Below are 25,904 nucleotides of genomic sequence, written 5' to 3'. Positions count from 1 at the left end.
GATATATACTGAGACAGACATTCAGCCAGGTGCAGTGTACAATAATCAACATTTTGCATTGGTAAATAACATGGAAAAAAATAGGTATATTTTGTATTAATCCACATTACAGAGGTGAAAGCCGAGTATGCTGTGACCCATTCTCTCTGCAAAAGAAATATTGCATGTTTAGCAAAAGCTGCAGCTCTCACGTCACCGAATTACTACAAAAGGCTATGGAGTGGAAATTCAACAAAAACAAGTTATATGACAAGGTGACAATGTGTGGCCACATCGCTGCCGTGCGTGTAACAGTGTAACTGATAGCCCCGCTTCACGGAACACTGAAAAAGCCCTCCTGCGAGATTCCCGCTTCCTGGCAGCTTCGCAGCGGACTGAGGCGATGTCACAACGCAGCCCGCTAGCCCCAGCCTCGGTCGACCTGCGAGACAACCGCCCCCAGACAGGCTGCGGAGAGGCCGTCGCACAGACCGTCCTTACACGGCTCAACTCAAAACACGACGAAAAAAGCGCGCAGAGCCTGAATTAAAGCAGCGTGCCTCATTATTGTTATTTGTTTTCACGCATCATTTCACAGCATCTTATCCTTCGTGCACGGCTTCAGACGACATTCGCTCCGATGCTTTACAGAACTAGAGTACTTGTGATTCCAGACAACTAGGTTGAAGCTTTAAATCACTTCTAATGTTATACGCCAGATCCCTTCTTCTGTGTGGCTTGAGAAAAAAAAAAACCAAGAGAAAATTACCCCGTCATTTGCTGTCAGTTACTTCAGTAGTTCTTGAAAAAAATACAGTGTTTTCTGTGTTGGTTCTGTGTAACACGTACTCCTTGGGAGAATGCAAGAAAAAAATGTGATTTCTGTCAGTGTCTGTCAGTCTCACTGTTTAGAGAACAGACCTGGAACACACGGTGCAATTTTCACATCTCGAGTGTTCTATGAGTGTACCCTGACACACTACACCAGTCCGCTAACGTGAAATCTTTGGAATTGGGGCTGACACACCTTGGATTGTTTGTATTCAGGGAGTAATGGTACATGTCGCCACCTTTGCATGCGGGTGAGATGATAGCTACCTGTACAACCAAGAGTTGTTTTTTTTTTCCACCCCTCACTTTCTTGCTCTGAGGTTTTAAACAAAACGGCACCGGGGGACACAAAGTCACCTAGCCACCGTTTCTGCCGAGTCACCAGCATTATTTCTTTCTGCCTTCGGTGCTTCCGCCGTTTGTGCCGGCGGTGAGGTCTTTGCGGATGGGTCAAATAAACACTGGTGATCCTGCCAAAGCTCACTAAGTGTCTGGGCATCCTCCTGTGTTCAGCCACTGTGCCTCCGCCTTGGCACTCGCCTCTTGTTGCCGTTCTGTCTTCTTGCTAAGAGAACATTTTGTCATTATGCTGGAGAGCAGTCGTTTTTCATTTGGCGTCTGGCAGTCCTTTCTGTCAGCTCAACACACGAAACTTGACACTGAACCGGATCGCTAAGTTTTCTGACATGCTAGAACCGTGCTTGCAGCTCGCTGTCGCTAGCAAAAGCAATTATCGTTGCTCATAAGCACCTGACAAGGTACACGAGCGAAACCGTCAAGACTGCGTACAGGTTCGGTGTTCGTGTGCCAAATTTCTACATGGATCCCTGCAAACTTGTAAGAGCTAGTATATGGGCTAAATCTGTACAATGTTCTACTTGGAATTATTCAATAAGACCAACAGGCAAGAGATCTGTAAATATGTTAGAAAAAAAAAAAGCAAAGGGAAAAAGATCCCATTTCTCAGATTGTTGGTGACTTGCGTAAGGTGAGCACTCACCTGGTAGGCCTCTCCCACTGCGTGGTGCGTGTGATGTGATTGAGGTACTGGATCCGGCCAGAGGCAGTCCTCCGCTCCTCCCAGCTGAACCAGTAGAACCCACAGGACAGACAGACAGACACACACACAGACACACACACACAGACACAGACAGACAGACAGACAGACAGACAGACAGACACACACACACACACACACAGACACACAGACACACAGACAGACAGACAGACAGACAGACAGACAGACACACACACACACACACACACACACACACACACACAGGGACACAGAGATTAAGGCAGTGAGTGCTATTTCCAGGAAATGGAGCGCCGGTCTCGCTGCCAGCACAGGAAGCACTGTGAACTGTCCTAGCTTGCAGGCTGCCTGAGAAGGGTCAGTGTAAGGGACTTGGGATTGCGGACAGATAGGAAGCTCTAACGCCCCCAAAAATATAACCCTGCAAATATAAAACTCCCACCCCATGTCTGCGCTCTTCCCGCTGGCCTGAGAGAACAAACTGCTGGATCGTGGTCTTTCCAATGGTCTGCGCTTTCCCCCTTGTACTCTGCTAACTCCAGCTGCCAAAGGGAGTTCTCCCTTATGCTCATTCCATTCCCTCTATTCATATACTCCGCACCGCAGAAAACCTCTTGTTAATAGCAAGAGCATGAGCTCGGCTCAGCCACACTCAACCTGCGATTGCTGAGGCAACATAACAATCCACTTCTCTCTCCATAAAGTAGCCTGCTAAACAGCTCTACACTCTGGGAGCCTGTGGCAACGGAACTCCAACGAAAACACCGCCGTCTACGAAGGGGAAACCGAGACGGACAGGGTCACTCACCCGTCGGGCAGGTCGTTGTCGAAAAGGCGGCTGCAGTCCACCACGGGGCCGCCCGTGCCTATCCGGTCCCTGGACTGGAGACTCACTGGACAAACACGAGAGAACGGACACAAACAAAGGCAACAGGTCAACCGTGTTTCGGCGTACCATATTTAGCGCGCGGCCATGAGAAATCACAGACCTCGCCCCGCCGCAGTCAAAACAGCCCGGGCCAGCGTGAGCGCTTCACGTCATGGGTTCTGGGAGGGTTATTTTAAAGCCGTTTAAAAACCGAGTCCCCCTTCGCTTCGGGGGCTTTGGGGAAGTGAACATCATCGCCGCTGTGATAGCTGATGTAAAGAACACATGCATGTTTGTTTTCTTGCACACAGATGTCGCCCCGGGGGACGCAGAAAGTTTAAGTCTGTAAAGCATCCCGCGATGCAAGTTATAAATCTTTCTTTTTTCTTCTTTCTAAAGAGATACTGCATACTGTCATTTAGATCGCAGCCCAACAAACGCGGCTGGTTTCATCGTCTTTCACAACCCTGCGGCTGCCGCCCGACATATATTTAGGTCAGGGGCGAGACTTTGGCGGGAGCGTCGGCGGTGCGGGGAGACGAGGGGGGTTAACCTGCCCCGGCCCAGTGCACTGTGCTGCTGCTTCGCTGGCACACGCTGGGTGTCAGGTATCCCCCCCCTCCCCCCGCCAGACTGGTGGAGACCGCTGACGGGGGCGCTGGGGAGGGAAGCCAGACGACATGACAAACGGCCGCATTCCTGCGAGGCCCCGCCGTGCGGCGAAAGCGTCTGCGTACGTGCGCTTCCGTTTCCTGTGCGCCCCGCGTCTCGGGTCACGGGCGGGAGAGCGCGGCCGCGCGGGACCCGGCTTGCTCCCGTCGTGCCGAAGAGGCCCGCTGTACTCACCCACGATCTGCCCCCTCACGGTGTCGTTGTCGTTGGGCCCCAGCTTGTTCAGGTCTAGCCTCTGATCTGTTAATTAAGAACAGCGCAATTAGTGTCCCGGGAGGCTGACAAAGACAGATCCTCTCGTCATAATGCTTGATTTTCATGCATCATCAACAGTGACGCAGTTTAATTACCCAATGATACGGTGCTGTGTGGGGAGAGAGACTAAACAAATTCCTTATTAAATTGAAAACATTACAACACGCGGCATCATTTGTGATGCAACCAAGGTTAATAGAACACAGTTGGTAACAGAGCGCTCGAAAAACAGATGAAAGTCAAACAAGCAGTGCCAACACGAATGTAAACACAGCGTACGCTTAAGGCGCAGACACTTTTTTTTTTTTTTTGCAGAGTTTGATGACTAAATCTGAAAGTTCTCTGGTTTGTGTTCTCAACTGAGCGAAAACGTCTGGAGTAGCAAGTTGCCTCCAGACAATGGGAATACGACTATCTGTTCGCTGTTGTCTGACTGTAATGTGGATCCGTTCAGGATGCGTGTCTAGACTAAACAGGGACAGTTGGAGGGTTACAAGGCTGGAATGGTAAGCATTTAAAAAAACAGCAAAAAAAAAAAAAAAAAAAAGACATCAAACTGAGGCCCTGCTAACATCTGTGGGGCTGTAAACAGTAAGAGAAACAGCATACTGCAGACACCACAAGAGGAACGTGTATATCCATAGTCTTTATTACTTATCGATTATCTACTGATCTGATTACTGCCACTACAACTGAGACAGGGTGTTACTCTACTGCAGCCCAGAAGAAATGTAATAAAATGACACAGGGAGGTAGGAAACTTGCAGCTGTGACAAAACAGCTCGGTTTTACTAGGCAACTCCAGGAAACAATAGAATCCGCGACTTCTAGGAAGCACGGCGGCCTTCTGTCATCATAACCTGACCACGAGACTGCGGCCGCGGCGAGAGAGAGGGCCTGCGGCGAGACGAGGTCCAGTCCGCTTCGGTCCCACACAGCGGCGCCGGGCGCCTCTCGCCACCCCTTTCGCAAACCTGCTCGCCCTGTCCCAGAGGCGCCTTTCGGATCCTGACATCATTTAACCCTTTCAATCCTCTGAGTTCAGACTGGGGTTCTGGGGCCGGTTCAGACCCCCCCCCCCCCACAGCAGCCCTGTGTGGAGAGGGACCCTGTGGGGGGGTAGTGAGCGGCTCTCTGGGGACTCTGGGAGGGGGAGTGGGTACAGTGATGGAGCTCTGCCTGTGTAAAGCTGACATCAGCCTAGATTTCCGTGCCGCTCTGCTGGCCAGACGGGCGGCTGCACCCTGCTGGGGATGAGATCGCGGGAAGCCCCCGGGGAGGGCTCTCCAGGCTGGCTCCCAGGTGCCCCTCGCTAGGGAGGGCTGTCAATCACAGCCGCCCAGACCGCCTCGGCTCCCCGGCCAGCCACGCTGGCACCTGAGCCTGGCGTACCCAGACTGGGGGGCGGGCGGGGGCTGCGATGGTGCCAGACGCCCATATGGCAGCCGATCAATACAACCTAATGGCGGTAGCTTGCATAGGTGTACCGATATAAGCGGGGCCTTTTCTTTTGATTTGAAGGCATTAACGGGATGCAGTACACAGCGGTAATGTTAAAATGATGAGAGTGAATACAAATCAGGCTTTTTAATGTTAGGCATGAGTCATCTGTAGAATGCATTTGGTCAGCTGCAGCAAGAGCCAGACCAGCCCAGACCAGACCACTTACGCATAGGCACAGGTGAACAGAGAGATTCAATCATAACATCACCGAAAAATAAAATTTTAATTATGTTGTTCCTTACATAGTTTTGTCGGTACCCATACTGAAAAAGCAAGGAAACAGTAACAGCGGAGCAATCTTCAGAGCAATATTTTCTTCGCTCTGATGCAAATGTAGCGCACACCCTCTCTAACACATTAGCGAATGGGCACTTGATCTAGAACGCTTCGCTATAAAGCAGTTCTACAATCTCCACACGAGTGTCAAAAGGTGGCTTGTCTGATACACAAACCATACACAAACTGATTTCTTAAAGTTTACATACAGTTTATTAAAGTGCTATTTATTAAATTGCTTTGAGTGTAATTTTGCATTTATACATTTAAGATCATGTACACAAGAATGTAAATTAGTGATGTTACCAAGCTAGGCTTTGTATGAGGGTTAGATAGCCTAAATTAAGCTACAAAACCACAGAAGGATTTCAAAACAGCTTGTCTGGCTAGACAGCTACCCGTAACAAAGTAGCTACACCTGGCAACGGTTAGTTTGCAGACACTTGCTTTTCTTGCGTGATGAATGAATGAATTAGGGAAGTTAGTCAGCAGACACACAAACACAGAGCCGGTCAAGGAGCCGAGACTTACAGCCGGTGTCTTTGAGTCGGTTGATGGCATTGGACAGGAGCCGCACGCAGCCCAGGAATCCGGCCCCCTGCTTCTTGTGGATCTTTTTGTGGTTCCACACGCTGATGGTGATGGAGTCAGATTTGCCGATGTATCTGGGGTTCAGAGGGGAGGGAGAGAGGGATCTGCATCAAGTGCTGCCAGTGACAACAAACATAAAAACACACCTTTGGCATTTGCTCGACATGCAAGATGCTCAGCCGCTGATGCAGAGATCCCGCCGTATTAAAGGGAAGAGTGTGCTGAAGTTACGCAGAGGCGTGTGGCCAGTGGACGCGACAGCCCCGGCAGCAATTACCAGCAGAAATTTCCCACGACTTTACCGTTAAAGCACTAACCCCTCCCCTCTCCCCTGCAAAATGTACACCTGTCGTCTCTGGCAGTGATCACCCCTGCCAGGCTGAGCCGACCGACGAGAGGCTCTGCTGGAATCGTGGGGAGTTTTGCTTGTGCAACCCTTTCCCAGCACCATGCCGCGCATCTTTCCACTGAGGTGCGGCGGGCGGCCCGAGCAGAGCAAGCGTGACGCTCTGTCTGGGTCTGGGCATGAGGGCCAGCGGGGCGAGTCTGTGTCAATGAGAGGAAGTCCCCCTCATCTTCCCCTCTCCTGGCAAACAAAAGGCGTCTTCTCCCAGACAGTACTTACAGTAAACTTACAACACGGCTCTAATTACAGCCTTCCCGGCAGCGCAACCCCTCACTCCTCTTCCAGCGCGCGGGGGGGCGGGGGAGGCGTGTCTGAGCAAGCCGGGGGGGGGTTTCCTCACAGCGTTACATCACAAACCCAAGTCGCACAAACACGATCGCCGCAACGTTGCAACACAGGAGCAGCATTCATCACGCACTTCACATTTTTTTTTCTCCCCCCCCCAGCCCGGTTTCATCCCGCATCCCTGACCCAGTTTCAATGCAGAGCCGTTCTGCCTCCTCTGAACGAAGAGGCGGCTGAAACGGTCTGTATCAAAGGCAAAATGCTGGAAAGGCATGAGAGAGCCTCATTACTCATTCATCTCCTGGGTTCTGAGACGTCGTCGTGGGGCTTCCTTCGCAGCGCGTGCAAAAAAAAAAAAAGTTTCTGAGCGAGAGCTTAAAGTGCAGTTCATTCTCAATACTCATCAAATCAAAATGTTCTGTACTGAGAGGAACGGAAAAATTAAGGTCCGAGAGCGAGCCCTTTTGTCATTCGCTGACAGTGAGGTACACGGAAAGATGTCCGGTTCGTTCAGATCATTCAAAACGAGCCCGCTCGCTGTCTGCGGACTGATACTCCTTTGAAATGTTTTCTTCGTGTTTGGAGACAAAGCATCATGGGGGGGGGGGGGGAAGAACCCAAGAAAGCAGACGCCGGACGAGACAAATGACAAAATGTCTAGGAGTCTCAGAGACTGGTAAACATTTCTGAATTCAAAATGACGTGGCGAAATCTGACGGCTTTCTGTTCTGAAACCTGCCGCTTTCTGAAGGAAGGCCAAAATGGCAGGGTGTAATTAAAACAAGGCCTACCACTCAAACGCTTAAGAGGGAGGGATCTTTCGAGGCGCTGCACCCTGTGGTGATCATAAACAAACAAGAGAGAAGAGAAATATGTCTGCATATTACGATGAAAATGACCACACAGGCCTCTTCTTAACCACTAAACAAACAACAAAACAAAAACAGCGAGATATTAATGAGGAGGATACGGATCGTTATAAACTACATAACGGTAATGCTGGGAAGAATTCTGTGTGCTGTACTGTCCGTGCTTCCGGATGCACTTTCACAATCTGTCGTCTGAGCGAGGAGGCGGCAGACGAGCGTGGCGTACTACGAGGCATTAACCGCCACAGTTGGTGCCTGGCGGCCCAGAGTATGTTCCCTGAAATTATGGCCAAGTTTAAATTAACTGCAAGATGGCACGTGCAAGTCACACTTCCGCGCACAGAATGACCGGCCTGGCCTTTGGCAGCGCTGCGGCCACCTGTTCTGTGTTTTCTGGCATGGCGTGCGCCGTGTTTGCGTGTGTGTGTGTGTGTGTGTGTGTGTGTGTGTGTGTGTGTGTGTGTGTGTGTGTGTGTGTGTGACTGCGAACCAGGGCGTGATGGGTTTTAATGGATGAGCTGGAATGGAACTGGGGCTGTCTTATCCCTGTGCGGTAGACTTTTCTTCACGGCCCTGCTGCCGTGAGTCACTGCCGCCAAGTCCAAGCAGTGAGCCCGAGAGAGGGAGCGGCAGAAGAAACCCACTGCGTGTCCAAGTACAACCGGACAATGAAGTCTGTTCGGCATACAACTCTCAGCACTGTAGCAAAAGATGGGATATGCAGTAGTATATATATTTAGTGCTCACATTTAGTGATGCAGATGAAGCATAGTATAGATGGATATAATAACACTAAGTGGTAAAGCACGCAGAGAGATGCTTTGGAAACTGTTAGAAACACACTAGGCAAGGGACCCTTGGAGCCTGACTGGATTAAGTGTGGAGAGATGGCGGGCTGCCAGCTAGACTCTATCCGTTATCCCTGGCATGCATAGGGGTCAGGGATCACCGGCGGTCCGCTCACTGGGCCCGGATGCATCGCGTGACGATACGCCTGTCCTGCTCGGCAGACACTGCAAGAAACAGGGAAACGTGCACGCGCACACACACGCACGCGCACACGCACACGCACGCACCACACACATACACACATACGCACACACGCACACATACACGCACACAAACACACGCACGCACACACACGCACGCACACACACGCACGCACACACACGCACGCACACACACGCACACACACGCACACACACGCACACACACACACACACGCACACACACACACACGCACACACACACACACGCACACACACACACGCACACACACACACGCACGCACACATACACACGCACGCACACATACACACGCACAAACACACACACACACACACACACAGGCGCGCGCTGACCCCGTTACCGTAACAATGAGCAGTTTGTCTGAACCCAGGCAGAGAGGAGAAAGTGTGTCTCCCAAGAAGGGAGAGGCAGATGCTTGCGATCCTTGTTCCTGCGCAGGCAGTTGTGAAATTGGTTCTGTCAGCTCCGTAATGGCAGCTCTACAGGACTTAAAAACGACACCAGGTCTATCGGAGAGCACGTGCACACGCGCTGTACATATGCTCTCCAGTTACACAGCAGGTTAGTACCATGCGTCCATCTGGCCAGTGCTTCCATTGTCAACATCCCTCAGCACTGCGAAGTGTTGAACTCATCAAATAAAGCTGCACTGCTACTGACTGAAAACTCTTGAAGCTGTGCTGCACATATACATTTAAGCCTGATCTTTAGCCTGGCTCGACAGCTGATGTTGAAGGCACTGTTGCGGTTTACAATATAATTTACCCTAAGCAGTCAGCGCAAAGCTTAAATTAAAGACAATTAAAAAAAAAAAAAAAAAAAGGCAAGCAGCTCGGGTTTTAGCAGGGTAAAATTCCCTGGGTGCGGAATTCCTGACGGTGGTTTCTCACCGCGACAGCCCGTTTCGTTCGGCGAATTCCTGCAGTTAATCTGCAGGCTGTGGATTGCGCTAAAATGCTCCAAGAGCAAAAAAAAAAAAAAAAAATGCACAGAAGCACAGCCGTGTCATCACACACTGCACCTGGACTGCCCTTCCCCCGCCTGCCGCTCGGCACGGAGCCACACGACAACATCCCCGCCGTGGAAATGAAGGACGGAGGAGGAGGGGGGGAAAAAAAGCCTTTTCACAGCCACTCTGCACGTTTCACTATCGCAAATAATAATAAATATATTATAATAAAAAAAAAATCTCACTGAAGATCCAGCCCTGGAGTAATGAAATCAGGGGGGGGGAAAAATTCACGAAACAGCCTGAATTCCAGAGCTCAAACGTACACAGCAGAGACGAACACAGCTCCGTGCGAGAGCTTCCATTTGATGAGCACATCTTCTGTAAGCATCCTCCCTGCAGATGTCCCTGCTCTGATACGGAGACGGAACCCAAACACGAGGCGTTCCCCAAAGACCGAGCCGCGCAGAGCCCACGGAACAACACAAAAGGAACATCTTTTTCCCCACTATTTTCCACTGTTAATGCACCGCACACACACTCACTCACACACTCTCACACACACTCTCACTCACACACTCTCACTCACACACTCTCACTCACACACTCTCACTCACACACTCTCACTCACACACTCTCACTCACACACTCTCACTCACACACACACACACACACTCTCACACACACACACACTCTCACACACACACACACTCTCACACACACACACACTCTCACTCACACACACACACACACTCTCACTCACACACACACACACACTCTCACTCACACACACACACACACACACACACACACACACACACACACTCTCACTCACACACACATAAGGAGGCCTTGGGTCTTGGCGCCAATCCACTAGAACAAAGGAGTCAGGAAATACTCCTGAACCAGAAGTTCAGTGGTATCATTTCACTCCTGCACTCGGGGTTTCACTGTCAACTGGAACAGCACAACAAACCGGAGAGGGTGTTGCTGCGTCCTTTTTGCTCGGCAGAGCAGAGCAAAGCTGAAGCCGCCACGACTCGTCACAGACCGTACATTCCCGTATGTTTTACCCCCCGCCCCCGCTGCTCCGACGTCACTCTATCCCTCGCTACGACAACAGTGCAGACTGCAGTACACGGCTTTCTCGATTAACTGCAGGACATGACCTTCCCATCGTGCTGCTGCCCAGGTCTGTACAGGGACGGTAAGACTTACAGGTCATAATGCTGGTTCCACTTGGGGTCGAGCGTGTTCCTCACAGTGTCCGTAGAGTGGCATTGTCCTGACCCATCCACTACCACCTTGGCAAAGGGGTCAGGCAGTCCTGGATTACCAAAAAAACAAAACAAAACAAAAAAAAAAATTCAGAAGAGCAGTGCATCAGTGTCAGCTCACACAATCACTCACAATCAAGAGTTCAACTACCCGGTCACACGATACCGCGCCGGGACAATACGCATTCACCTTTTAAACTGAACATTTACACCGATTCAATAAGCCGGGGAGATAACTGGAAATCATATACCTCTTTCATTACCCGAGGAGGGAGGGGGATTCATGCACGAGTCGCGAACTGAGCGCTAGGAGCGTGTTTTGTTATGCGATACGGTTTCGCTCTCTGCGAATCGGACGGAGAATGCAGCTCGCTCCCAGCGATTGTGAGGAGAGTGGGATACTATGACATTTGTGCTGGTTTACAGCCGCAACCCCAGGCAACGATACTGTGACTTTATCCTCGCGCAGGTGAAACCTGTTGAGTCACATTCACCCACACACTGCCCTGGCGTGACTACAGGTAAAAGAGACTTCCCTTTCAGGGAGGAGCGCCTTCTCACAGACCCAGACTTTTACAGGAAGGAAAAAAAAAAACCTGAATAAACAGCTACAGGTCCAATGGTTCCAAATGGGTCTGTGGCAGCAATGATAGCAGCTTCTGGAACAGGCTGATACAGGAATGCAACGCCATGCAGACCGTTAATCACAAAAATTCCCATCACTCCCTGGATCTACGATTTCATTTAAAGGTTTGAAATTAGACACTTTGAAACTTTCTCCGGTCATATTTTCTGAGAGCAGCCCTCACTGTCTGAGTTTTAGGTCTCACCCTATGAAAACACAGAAGGCAGTAATTCTGTGTCCTGTCCAACATGTGATACCAATGTTTTTTCACTTAAGTTGCAGAGGTAGGTATCATTGAGTCGCATTTCTATAACTGAGCTTGAGCTCAGAAATACTTTGTCAGTCAGGTTAAACATGTCTTAAATGGTACTAAAGGCTGGGAAAATCTTACAAGAATTTGCCGACCTAGCAGCCTTTTACTCAAGCTATTTTGTTTCAATTCTTTAAGTAAAGACTGACAAAAATGGAACAATGTGTGGGAAGAGTCCAAATTAAAGACATATTTTCATAAAAAAAAGCAGAAATGCTGCTAGATGAGAGATGTTTCAAAGGGCCTGCTGTGTTCTGTGTCACTTGGTTTATGAGGCTAAACTAAGGGTAGCTGTAAGTGACACCCAGTTAAAGACATTGCAAGAGAGGATGTATGATTTTAGTCTTCCACAGTTCAAAATCAGCTCTTCAAAAGTGAGTCCCTCATCCCTGGATCTAAAAGACTGATAAGGCTTTAACCCTTTCCCTTCCGTCCACAGAACGGAGGCTCTATGCGAATCACTTGCTTGGATGTTGGCAGTGACTGGTAGCAGGACTTGTTTTATCTGTTGAAAATGACCCACATTTTGCTGAAGTCCTGGGGGATCTCTCATACAGCATACTTCAAAGCAGACAAGTTCTGGCAAAAAAGAACTATGGTAATTTGCAGGGGATCATGGGACAGAAATAGATCTTTGAAAAATGGGTTACTTACGAAAGAAGTCTTTCTTCGACAGGTTTTTCGCACACAGGACTGTGGAAGGAAGAGAGACAAAGATGTTAGGAGGTTTGTGGTGACCAGAAGGGCCTAACAGCCCTGCCTGCATTGTGACATTCAGCAAAAGAGCAATATTATTTACATTACGAGGATGGAATAGATGTCTTTCCAGAACTGAAATCCCAGGACAGAAAATGCCCACAAGCCAACAAGGACAATTTAAGAATGAAGTGTCTCAAAAAAAAAAAAAAAAAAAAAGAATATAATCACTAGATTTCTCATACATAAATATAGTCTCAGGCTGGGTATTACCCAGGGCTAGAATCCAGCTATTTCACATGCCGGTTCTCCAAAATGCAACCACTGCATTATTTTGGATTTTTTTTTTTAGGCTTCCTGGCCAAAATCTGGGGGTTTCCCTAGGCAACCGCTAGTGTCAAGCCATGCATATCCACACGTCATCCTCCTCCACCTTCAAGAGGAGTTAGGAGAGCTCTGTGTAAAATATTGAGTAGACAGGCATTCTTTCCTGTATAAAGTGAGTCCCCGGGGCGTACGCCACAGCCAAGACACAATGGCTGCAAGGAGCCGCTGTCCTGCTACAGCTCTTTCTGTCTCAGAGCAGACTCAGGCTGGCCACAGGCAGTATTGGTGTGCTAATGGAATCACAGGCCGCTAATGGCCAGTTGAACGGAATGCATTCCAGACTGCTCAGGACAGAATGTGGCAATTTGTGCACACACAAAAGGCGCACTGACCCTTAGAAACACCTAATTACATACCAAGAGCTGTCCATCGTATGAATTTTTCATTGTATGTATCAAACAAAAAAGAGAAACTGAATAGATAAGTAGAGTCTGGGCGGCAATATAGCATAGCGTTAAGGAGCAAGGCTCAATTCCCTGCTGGGGCACTGCTGCTGCTGTTGTACCCTTGGGCAAGGTGGATACACATGGACAACATGTAAAAACTGTAACCTATGTAAGTCACTCTGGATAAGTGTGTCTGCTAAATGCCAGTAATGTAATGTGAGTAAAGGAGTGTAGAGTGTGTGAGGAACCAGTGCATCTACCACAGATCTCTGCAGCGCTGGGTTTGCTGAACGCCTCTCAGCAGCCTCTGAGTGGGAGAGTGCTGGGGCGTGCACAGGGGAATGCACTTCACCTCTCCACGTCTGGAGAGAGTGGGTACGATTACTGCACGGTGTCTGGAGCCGCGGAGCCTTGGATCGTCTCTCACCCGCTTTCTGACCCCCCTCGACCGCCCGCCCGCCCCCCTCCGGTGGGATCTCCACAACACGAGGCCCCTGGCCCAGAAACAGCTGCAGAGCACCCGCGTTCAGACAGCTGTGAGGTTTCATAACACCGGAGGACGGAAAAGAATGCGGGCCGCGCGGGGAACCTCGCTGTAGGCCGTGCGCGTACCCCCCCACAACCCCCCCATCCCCCTCAGCTGCCGCGAGGCGCCTCGCCGCTGCGCGCCTCCTGCCTTATCTGCACCTTATCGCCTCCGCCGGCCCGCTCTCTGATTACACGGCTATCTGTGCACGCATTCAGCAGGGACGCAGATCCCCCTGCAGCAGACGCACGCACAACCCCCCCCCTCGAGGCTCCGTCGTCTTTGAAGTCCCCAAGATTCTCCATGGGGGGTTTGACAGCCGCGATCGCGTGCCCGAATCTCAGCGATACGGTCCCCGGGGACACTCCACCACCTTACGTCAGCGCGCCCATCTTGAGACATTCCGGTTGGGGGGGGGGGGGGGGGGGGGGCTGCTTGAGGAGGAGCGCAGTTGTCCGGCCTTGTCAAGGAGGGTGCGGAGAGGGGGCGAGGGGTGCCGGCGAGTCTGACCCCCCGTGGCCTCCCGATCACCCCACCGAGACGGGCTCCGGCGTCTGAGCGCAGGGGGAAGCGCCAGCCAGCCAGCCAGCTCCCGGGGGGGGAATGCGCTGACGTACAGACATCTGCAAGGAGAGGGGCTGTCCCTGTGTGCTGTAATTCCAGCTGCACAGGTGGCCTAATCTTAATGCACTACGGGGCGAGAAGGGCGTTCCGCTGACAGAAATCGCCGATTCTGCTTGCTTTCCGGAGGGGCGGGAGGCGGCTCTGTTTGGAGTCTGACAGGCCACTCAAGGGCAGTCAGCCGTGCCCCTGGGTCAGCAACTTCATACCGCGAGGAATACCCACAAGGAATAGCCGTCAGCGCGAGCGAAGGGCACGGGCTCCGTGTGTGACTGAATCTCCGTACACAACCCCGGCACGCGGCCATAAATAAGGACAGCCGCTGACAGGACAGGCTCCTCCGCACCAAAGCAGGCCACTCAATCCTGCTAGCATTAGCTGTGCCCAGTCAAAACCACCCTACTAATAAAAGCACGCATGTCAGGACTTTACACCCAGGCTTCCAACACACCATGGCAGCATGCTGCGGGCTCTTCATTTCAAATATAAAGAACTGCTTGCCAGGAGTGGCACTATAAATTTCCAAGTTGCTCTGCAGAACAGAGGCCACTGCTCTGCCAGTGTGCTAAAGGACAAGTGCTTTTTTTTTTTTTTTTAATGGAAGCAGCTTCACTGAGTGCGCTGTGTAGTTTCAACAGAGGGAGGAAATGGAGAGACAAAATGCTCCCTTTTCTCTTGTGACACACACACACACACACACACACACACACACACACACACACACACCTTCTCTGTCCGTGTTATGGACTAGCACATTAAAGGCACTGCCAAGACGACCTCCAGGTGCTGTGCTTTGCCTTTGCTTTTCCGAGCTCCCCGAGGCGTCTGCCAATCACGGCGGGGCGCTACAGAGCATGCCGTGCCTGGAGGGCTACCTGTCGTGATGCGTCACAAACGCCGAAATTCTGCAGGCCTAGAGAGGGCACACAGACTACACCACCTGAGGTACTCGGGCTTTCAACGCGCAGCGTCACAGTTTCTGTCTGCACGGAAAAGGCAGCGGTGTCTATATGTGTGTGCGTGGCATATCTGTGGCATCTCCGAGATAAAAATCACTACATTTGAAAGAGTAGCTATGGCTACTTAAAAAAAAAAAAAAAAAAAAAACAGACAGTAGGTTGCTATTAAAAAGTCAGAGACACGGATTAGTAATTTATGCCCAAATATGTTGCAAGGGTTGTTTATTTAGGTGCATGTAATTAGAGAGCCCCTCCCCCTGGTTTGTTCCAGCGTTGTGCCACTCTGCAACACAGCGATGAGACTGAGTACACAGGCCACCTGTACTCAGGGCAGAGCGGTAACATTCCACTGTGGATCAATCAAATCCGTCTGATGTGAAGTTATGCGGACGTATTCGCAGCAGCTCTGAACTGTTCAACAACAGTTTTTGTTCTTCAACCAGGAAGTAGGCCTATATGAAGTTATTTTAAGACATCTTATACAGATGGGGAAAAAAAAAAAGCCAAACAAAAAAAAAAATCACTTACAGTCATCTCCACATTGCATAAGTGAAGGACAGCAGCACGGCATACCGAAGACAGCTGCGAATTCACCTTTCGCAGCACAGTGACTGGAATGCTTCTGCAGAGAGACTGCATCACGCCGCTGCCGAGCCTTATCGTCAGTTTCTGTTTACGCAGCACATACCCTTATCGGAGATGAATCAGAGGACCAGCATTTTTCGGTTAAATGTCATTCTGGTGCCCGTTTCGACTTCCAGCGTCGGACCGGCGCAGGTGAGGTGCGCGGTGCGCAGAGGTGCCTCAACCTGAGTTATGAGCCGGAGCCCCGATCGCCGCTAATGCCTGCGCTATCGAGCCTCTGCAAACTCTCCGGGTCTACAAATATGCTCCTTGTGTAAACATTTACACTAAATGGAAGAAAAGGAAAAAAAAAAAAAAGATAAAAAGACTAGACTAAATGTAAGTCTTCATGGGGGAAAACCGATGAGGAGACACAGATAAGGGAGACATTCTTTAGTCAGGCAGCCCTGGGAATGTGTTCTGTTCCAGTGAAACCCACCTCATTACTCAACCATCTGGTATGCATCTCTCTCTCTCTCTCTCTCTCGCGCTCTCTTTCTCTCTCTCGCTTTCTTTCTTTCTCCCTCCATCTAACCGCCACCCCCTTCTCTGTGCGTTTATCACGATATACACCAGGCCTTTCAACGCCGAGCTCCCCGCACCGTTTCCACAGCCTTTTCATTACTTATTTACGGGGGGGAGGAGCAGGTGACAGGACGGTTTCCATTCCCTCGGCGCCTCGGCCCGATCTCTCGATGACCCCCCGCGGTCACCGGGGCCTCCTGACCCGCGTGGGCGACCCGCACCCTCATCCTCGCCCCGGTGAGGTGAGGGTCCCCGCTCACCTCAAACACGCCGTCACTCAGGAGATAGGGCGGGGTACAAAGTGAAAAGCGCCGTTTAACACTGTGACATCTGTCGCTGCGCGCTGAGTGGAGGAGCGAGGTATCCCGCCGCGCGCGGCCGCGCTGTCAGACAGCAGCCGCTGGCCTGCGGCGTCCCCCAACTCTCCGGTCCGAGGGAGAGCAGCACAGTTAAAACAGGCACAGAGGGCACAGTTAAAATAACGCAGGCGAGCACAGTCTAAGACAGGCAGGGCTGGAGGAACACAGTGCCGGCGACTGGGGTCAGAGCGGTCACTGCGGGGTGACCGCGGCGCTCACCACCTGCGTGGACCTGCCCCAGGAGGGACTGTAACGACAGGGAGGGGCAGCGGCGCTGCCGTGCCCGTACTGTCAGGAAAGCCGCAGAGAGATGCGCTCGGCCAAAGGGCTGCGGCCGGCTCCAGGCCGCGGCCGGCTCCGGGCTCAAGGCATTTCACAGCACTCTAAACTGGGAAGGAACGTGAAAATAGCCTGCAGAGCCAAGGGGACGTGCGAGAAAAGCCACGACGAGGGCAGCCACCAAAATTACAGAGACGGCAGACAATGGGGCCAGCGGGCCAAATTACACTAGAAAAACGGCAACCAGTACAAGCGACCACAATTACACAGGCGCTCAGACAAATCGCAACGTGCGAGACAATCGGAAAACAAACCGAATTACACTGAGAAACAACAATCAGGACACCAATCAAATTACAGTGCAAAACCGACTGTCCCTGCACTAACCAAATTACACAGAAATGCAGGACACCACTCCGGCAGACCCGATCTGTTGGGGGAAATTAGAACTAGCCGGACTGATGAAGGCCCTAACTTACACTGAAGCAGGAAAACCCTGGACGTGGATCTTACGGCATTTATATCACATGATATACTTATGCGCATTTCCCTAAAGGATTACATTACATAACCCAACAAAACAATACCGTGAGAGTCCCAATCTTACTGCTACGTCTGCCCACTGGCATGTTAATGACTGTGGGACGTTTCATCTGTTCAGCCCCGTCCTGACAGATTCTCTAGCCAGGGCCTTGCAAATGAAGGTGTGGCTCCTACAGAGCTAGACCCTGGGGATGTGGGAGCAAAGTGACAGCAGGGGCTTGTAAGACAACTGCCGTGTGGTATTTGCTGCTGTCACCGTGACGCTGTACGCAAGCACTACGAGAGACACTGGAACCAGAGTGAAATTCCTTGCATGTGTAGAGGCGCGCTTGGCAAATGAAGCCCGATTCTGATTGTGACTGATGAACAGAGGGACTTGAGGGTGAGTCCCTCTGCTGGCTTCCTGCTGGACAGGGGGGCTGAGAGGAGAGAGCTTCCTGGTTCCGGAACATTCCTGAGCCATTCATCCTGAGGGACAGCGTCCCACGGGTGGGGGGGGGACTGTCCCGTGGACAAGGGGGCCACCTGTGCCCGTTCAACGCTACAGAAACGCGGGGGCAGCGCACAGGCCCCGGGACTCAAGGGGAGAGGTGGAGAACTGAGGGCTCTCACATTACCAAAACACTATCTGAAAGGGGGATTATGGGCCGACGGGAGGCTACTCCAGGGCCTCTCCGTGCAGCAGCAGGGGCTTTGCAGCGATTTCTCAAGGCTCCGTCGCCACGTCAGGCCCGCTACGCCGCTCCGCATTGTGCGTGTGTTCTTTTGTAAATCTACACTTTAAATACCCTCTTTTTTTTCCCCCCACAGATTCAATGGGGCCACATTTCCTTTCTCTGCCGTTTTATTTAGTCTTATGCAGCTGAAATGAAAGTGTGGGGCGCAGGAGGGAGGGAGAGAGGGAGGGAGAGCCAGAGCGGGAGAGAAAAGACAAACCCCAGCTGTAGAAACACAATGGCATGTGGCTGCTAATTCAAAGTGGACACATAATCAAACAGCCCTGGCATGTTCTAATCTGAATAATACTCTGAACTGCGGATGTTATCTGATCTGTCTCACAAACGTAAAACTATATTCCTGTTCCACGGCTACTTAGAAGGGTACTATGCTGAGAAAGAGACGTGTGCATGGGTTTAAGTCCGGGTATCCTCTAAATAAAGGCATCTGCCAGCATGAACACACCTAAGGAATAAGCTAATAACCTAAAAAATGTTACAGTGTACTTGCACTCACTGATAGTAGGGAGACCAAACCAGCCAGCATTTAACTGTTACTTTTTAGCTCTATAGACAGTACACACTTTATTTCTAGAGGCAATAACATTTGATCACCCCAAGGGGTTGACCACACTTTGGGTTTGAGGAAAAAGTCTGTATTTAATAGCTTACTTTTAATATGATGACCTACAGAAATGCTGCTTGTTGAGAGAGCACTTCACACCTGTCTGTGAGGCACTTCTGTTCAGGTTTAGCAGCACAGCACAGCACAGATAACATTAAGCCTCCTCAGCATACCCTGGTGTTCGACACGAGCAGAAGATTTCCATTAAAACAATGGTTTTTAATACTGAGGACAAACCGAATGCCTGACATTTACTTACTGCTTAGCACTCAAAGCACATCTTGTGTGAGCCGATGAACAACAAAAAAAACACTTTAGTCACATGGAAAAGAAAAATTTCCACATAAAAAAACACCTTTGACAATATAGGGGGGGCCTTAATGCAAAATTAATACTGAAGAATAAGAAGGCATGATGCTCTTGAAGTCACTCAGGATAAAAGAGATGGGATGAAACCCATAAAGATACGAGCATTAAAACAAGTGGCCCTCAGACATCAGGGGGCAGGATTTATGGGAAGTGTACCTCGCTGACCGGAACCTCCCCCCACACACACTCACCCCCAAAGACAGAGAAATACACAGCCTTGGATCTACAGCACAGTGACATAAATCTGCTGTGCTGGTCATGGGGTGAGGACTATCTGTCTCCACCCTGTTATAAAAACCTATTCTAAATTGCTAGCAAAGAAATTTACATCAAATGAAGACACATTTAAACATGCGGAATGGAACACAGAACTGATCTGAAGATTACTCCTCTGTGTATATCTTCCAAGCTTGTACTCCTTGCGGTTTTGTGGTTGAACTAAATGCATCATCCAGTCATAGAAATTGATAAGTTTTATGCTGTGCTCTGAACATTCAAATAGCTTTCTGGGGGGGGGACAGAAAAGCACTCCTGCCTGAGACTCCACAGGCTGGATGATAAAACTCATCTGACCACCAGAGACAGACAGGTTTTGGAATACTGCAGAGGCTATAATCTACAGTGGGGTCGCGCGACCTTGAGTGCCCTTGAAGGGCCGTGACGGCTTTCGAGATTCATGCTTCTTGAGGGCGGCCTTCACCACGACCACAACCTTTGCCCGTCTGCCCCGCTCGTCCAGCTGCGAGACGCTGGGGGAGGAGGACGTTTGCGGTGGCGCGTCTGCTCGGCTGGGAGTTCAAGGAGGGCAGACCTGAGCCAAGCAGTACACAGAGGGCCTTCCGGTGACCCCAGAGCACTCAGGGCAGCACCTCTCCCGTCCTGATGGCTGATGGAGCCCAGCAACAGCTACTCACAGGACCCGAGAGCATTAATGGAGTCAAAAATGAGAACCATGACTTGCATTTCTATTACTGGCACTTTACGATTTCTTTACGATGACCATCCAAGTAACTGCTGAGAGGCTCTGCAAGGCCTGAAATGCTGAAATTGTGCATTTATTGATTGAGAATGAAATGCACTGCAGAGCCAAGAGGGCCATTTAGGCATTATGTCCACGCAAAGCATTCACATGGCCACGGCGTCCAGAAATACACCAACCCTCATCAAAGTCTTTTTTTTCGGTGGGGTGCCATGTTTCCGTTGCACTTTTAGCAAAACTGTATGAGAGGAGAGGTTTTCTAAAGATACTCATCACACGGGTGATTTTCCAAGGCGTTTGCTTGCCTGCTCACATGGACGGGAAAAGTTCTGTGCTACACAGGGTTTGGATTCGGGTGGATGGTGCATTTACAGTGCTAAATCACAGGTGTCTCAAACCACACTACAGTTCAGTTTGGGAAGCTCTTTTGATTTTTTTTCCCCCCCAATTCAATTATTCATGAAAACAACTGGCCTTCAGTAAATACCTACATAGATGGGGAAAATGAAAAGCGATGATATTGAAAACATTAGCTGCTCATATGGAGCAAATGGAATTCTTCAGCTACTTCGAATCAAGCATTATACAGTAATTTTAGCGTAGTCCTGCATTACTGGAATACAGCAAGCAGGGCGTTACTGTTGCTTGGGGGCCAACAGAAAAATTGTTCCATCCTAGAAAGCAGAAACTTAGTATTATATAATATGCATTTTCCCCTTAGGTAGAAGCTATTTAAGAAAGTTCACGACCTGGATCCATATCCAAATTCCACCACACAGTCCACAGCGTCTTTTTGCAACAACACAAAGATACCAACAGGGTGGGTATTCACACATTACCAACGATAAATCAGCAAAGGAAAGGCAGGGGTTGCATAATCTGACAAACTGAAGAAGTCCAGACGACAACTGTTCAACTGTGCTGAACCCAACCGTGTCACTCTTCTGCCCGGATGACTTCATCCCTGTTTTGTTATTAGCGCGATCCCGGTTTCGTGTCACTCGGAAGTAAAATACAGAAGATAATCCCAAACACAGCAGTTTACTCAGTGTTATACATTGCGAGCCCCCGAACAGGCATATTCTTTGTGGCAGACTTAGAGCAGTTGTCTTGGTAGGTGTCCCTGCTCTCACTTCTTGTTTTGCAGGGCAACACACAGACACCAACACAGACAGCCTGTGAGAGCAAAATACTGTATTCATAAGCTTGCAATGTCTCAAATAATACAAAATGGTAGACCATGCAAGCTCTGCCTAGAAACACAGCCCTGTGACCAAGTAACACCACATTTTAAGGAGTGAAAAAAATCGCTTAACACAACATATCTTAGGCTTAGGTAGCCATGGTAACAAAGATACGCATCAAGGCTGTGAACAGGATTTCTCTGTTCCTGTTAATTTCCTATGGACACTCTAGGACACCGAGACTGGCGGTCACAGAAGACTGTGGTTTGGTTGGCTACAAACAAGGAAATGTACTACTACGAATGACAGCAAGATACAAATATATTATATATGCTGGGCAGTTCACCCAGTAGCATGTAATGCAACTGAAACTGTGTCCACACTACTACTGCCTGTGCCTACAAAGACAAGCCAAGGGTGTTGAGAAGCAACACAGGACCAGCAGTTACACCAAGTGCTGTCCAATGAGGCCCCTGTGACACCAAGATCAACTTTCCAGAGAAGCTCCTGACCACCATCCCTACAGATTTAGCTCTCAGAGGTGCTAAGACTAGGGAAAACGCCTTTCAGTTTGAAATCTTAAATTAAGTTCAACTTCTTGGGGTGTATTCTTGAATCACTTGAGAAAAAAAGGTAAAAGAAAACTAACTGAATTCTTTAAATTATTTTACAAATTCTCAAACCTTGAGGCAATCCAGATAAGACACACTTTAAAACAGGTATGAAGAAAAGAATGGCTAGTGGGCTTTAAACAGAGTTTTTCCAACTCCCTACATTTGAAGAAAAGTCAAGGGTGCATACAACAATCTCTGCCTTTCAAAACAGTTACAATTTTGCCCCTAAAATGAGAGAAGCCACACTGCAGCTTGGCTTTAACCTGTTGAGGAAAAGAAAAAAGAAAAAAGAAAAAAAAAAACATCAGCAGTCTGGTGTCTACCCAAACAAGCAGCTTTCCGCATTAGGGGCTTTTACACTGCTGTTTATTATCGGCTGCCAACATCTATGCATATTTTAGCTGCGGTAAAAAAGGTTTTAATGTTTTTGATATTTTATTCGATTTTCTACCTCTCCCCCATGTAGGCAAGCATATTTTATTGTTTTAATCCACCACTTCCAGCGTTCCTCTCCGAGGCTGTCGGCAAACGCATATCAGGAGAGCACTGAATAAATAATGCCATTCCTCAACTCAATGGAGCCATGATATGATTCTGAAATCGCCTGTCACAATTTTCATAATATTCAAGACTTTCTATACAATAAACGTCTTGCTGTTGAGAGAAGCTGATCCTGGCTACAGAACTAGATAATATAATGTTATAACTAGCAATCTTGCAAACACTGCTACGTTGCCAGAACAGCAAGAGCACTTCTTAACGGTGAGTCTTGAACAAAGAACAAATTTCAGAACACTGACACTGGGAATGTACTAATGAACAAACATTTAACAATCCTAATGAGCTATGAGCACGTTTTATGCCTGGCTAATCTCAAGACTTAAACATTAATACCGCATATTCCTGGTAAATCAAGAGCAGACATCTTCTCCAAGAAAAACTACTGTTAATTTTCTGTTTTCTGTACCAGGAGATTGTCCACCATCTTGTTAGAGAAATCTGACACCTCTCCATCTCCCTACATTGTCTGGGCCTGGAGGTTCTAAAAAATTTCACCTGTACGACCCCGACATTTCCACAGAAACTGAGCGTGACAAAAAAGTTCAAATTCCGTTAAGAGAACATGACATGCATTTAAGGACTGCCCCGGAGTGAAAAGAATATTTCAGAGGATGTGGGGGTGTGGGAAAAGGGTGTGGAAAATACCGCAACATGACTGCCACCGATTCCCAGCTAGTTCAGGTCATGAGTCAAAAACTTGGAATTTGACATTTTTCTGTGCTCGGTTCCTCAGATCGAGTGTCGTTCTCTCCCCCCCCCCACCGAACGTGCAGCTCGAATAGCCTCTCCCCAGTTTCCAGCCTAGTGCCCTGACCCCAACATGCCGGGCTGGCTGACACATCAACCCCCCCCTTCTCCAAACCCACCCCTCCCCCTCCCGCCTCCCCCCCCCCCGCCCTGTTTTGACTCCTGTTTCAGCACTACACTGTCTCATTCACAGCATTGTTCTATTGTAAACAAAAGGCTTCCTTTTCCCTTCTCCGCTCCTCCCTCCTCTGGTTTTTAAAAAAAAAAAAAAAAAATCCCAAATCGGCCCGGGTCTGCAGACCGGGGCTTCTAATCTCTACGGCACTTCCTTTTGGCGGCCGATCCTCCACCCCTTTCCCCCCCAGAAAACCCTCTTCCTTGCCAGTTCTGTCATTCATTAAACAGCCCAAGGTTCTCACCCCTCATCTGAGCGAGACACTCACCAGGGAAAGAACAAGGCAGGGCCACACTAATACCACGAAAAGTGGTTCACTTTCAGTAAACAATGCAGTGGATAGAAACTGGCGTACTAGGGAGTATTTCTGGAACTCAGTTTTGATATCTCAGATTACTCAGCAATACCTACGTCTGGTTAATGGTGTCCAAAAATATTCATGTGCCTCAGAGAGCTTCCCCCCCCCCCCAAACGCTGAGCAGAATTTCCAGTTCCACAGCAGGGAAGGGAGGGGGTGGCGGCATTCACGCTGCTGCTCAGACTCAGCCTGTGAGAAATGAAAGTAAACTCTCCGTTCGGTGCCCTCTGAAAGGAGCACGTCGGCCGCTCTCTGTCTGTCTGAACGCCGCAGCGCCCCGCCCGGCTGACTGATACGTATCAGTTCACAGAAAGTTTCCGTGAGCCCGAGACAGGAGCCCTGTGCGCTCGGCCTCCGGTGAAACGCCAGCTCCCGGCAGCCCGGCACGAGGGAGCCCCGCGGGGCCGAGTTTCGGCTGGCTGGTGACTCAGGATAGCATGACCTTCACGTCGTTCCACGCAGGAGGGGAGAGGAGGACGAGGAGGAGAGGCAGGGAAGCTGGGTGTGTGTGTGTGTGTGTGTGTGTGTGTGTGTGTGTGTGTGTGTGTGGACGCTTTCTTGTTTCTTTAATTTCCACCATTTACATGATTTCAAAAGCAGGGCGAGCGGGGAGGGTGGGAAGCGTTTCTTGCGGCGCAGCGGCTTACATCTCATCTCATTTGTGGTTTTTCAAACTAAACAGTCTGAATTTTCAATCAATCCCTGCACGGTGCACATCCCATACAGAGACGATGAATCATTTCCCATCTGGCATCGGATCAGCCTGAGGAGCGAGGAGGGATGGGGGGTGGGGCGACAGGCTCGCTCGGGGGAAATGGATGTGCCAGTTTTACTAACCTGACAACCCCCCCGCTCCTGTTCAGCTGACACGGCTGGTGCGTGAGGAGGTGTCCCATTTACCGGTTGACACAGTGCGTATTTTACACATCTGACGCTGAGGGCTTCGGGGAGGTACAGCGCGAGACGGATGTGTTTCCCCACAGAGGAGCACATGAAGGAGGTCAGAGGCTCCTGGCTGTGGCATGTGCCCACGGACACCGAAACACACCCTCCTGACAACAGGAGGTACGATTTCTGCCGGGGACGACTCTCAACGCTACGGAGATTCCCCTAACACCCCCCCCCACTACCGAAACATCTCCACTGCAAAAATCAGGGAGGAAAAGCAGGCTGGGCCTGTCGTGCGGTGTCCTCCCCTCAATAATTCCGCTGATCTCCAGTTTCAAGGAAAAAGACTGGGCTGCTGCTCCAGTCTTTATACATATATAGATACTCCGCTGGGCCTGGCAATGGCTCGCAGGAGCGCAGGGCTTTCGCGGTGAGCCTCTCCCTCCCCCCCTTACAGCACTGCAGCGCCTTCCGGGGAACGGCAGCGTACGAACGAGACCGGCGACACCTGCGTCTCCGGGGGTCGGAGCGCATTCGAGACAGCGGATCCTCTTTCTGGCCCGTCTGATCGGTCTGCCTGGCAGCCTCGGTCAGCCCGAACGACCGAGCTCGGATTCGCAGCGCTACCGCGACAGTGAGAACAATCGCAGAGAAAAACCGACGAAGAGGTTAAACTCCTGGCTGTATTATGCCAACAAGATGGTGTGATGACAACAAACTGTTTGGATGGTGCATTTCTACGGTTTAGAACCAGACACACATGAAACACTAGAAAACCTGTCTGTTCCATCCCACACCGTCCTCTCCCACGCACGTCTATTGCTCTTGGGGGGGGGGGGGGGGGGGGGGGGGTGCAGAGGAAGTGGGAGAACAAGGGAAACCAGCAGTGCTGAAACATTTTAAAGAAATGCTGCCTCCAATGTACACTGTGACCACAAAACAAAAACACTCATCATTTTTCGGGGGGTACAAACCATGAACAAACAAGTTCCCAGGGAGCCTAGCTATTAGGCTCGCACAGG

At 50.0% G+C, this 25,904-nt stretch overlaps 1 protein-coding gene across 1 annotated transcript in view; it reads right to left on the bottom strand.

Moving 5' to 3' along the window:
- The window catches only part of smurf2 (SMAD specific E3 ubiquitin protein ligase 2), a 67,897-nt gene that overhangs the window by 21,823 nt on the left and 20,170 nt on the right, over positions 1–25,904 (bottom strand). The window contains exons 2-7 of the mRNA XM_036539879.1: positions 12,416–12,454; positions 10,768–10,876; positions 5,952–6,085; positions 3,561–3,626; positions 2,655–2,739; positions 1,811–1,894 (exon numbers count right to left, since the gene is read on the bottom strand). Of these exons, the coding sequence (XP_036395772.1) occupies positions 1,811–1,894; positions 2,655–2,739; positions 3,561–3,626; positions 5,952–6,085; positions 10,768–10,876; positions 12,416–12,454 (517 nt within the window). The remainder of the gene's footprint in view (positions 1–1,810; positions 1,895–2,654; positions 2,740–3,560; positions 3,627–5,951; positions 6,086–10,767; positions 10,877–12,415; positions 12,455–25,904) is intronic.

The sequence above is a fragment of the Megalops cyprinoides genome, chromosome 1, assembly GCF_013368585.1.
Source record: "Megalops cyprinoides isolate fMegCyp1 chromosome 1, fMegCyp1.pri, whole genome shotgun sequence".
Lineage (NCBI taxonomy): Eukaryota > Metazoa > Chordata > Actinopteri > Elopiformes > Megalopidae > Megalops > Megalops cyprinoides.
This window is presented reverse-complemented; position numbering and strand designations above follow the sequence as displayed.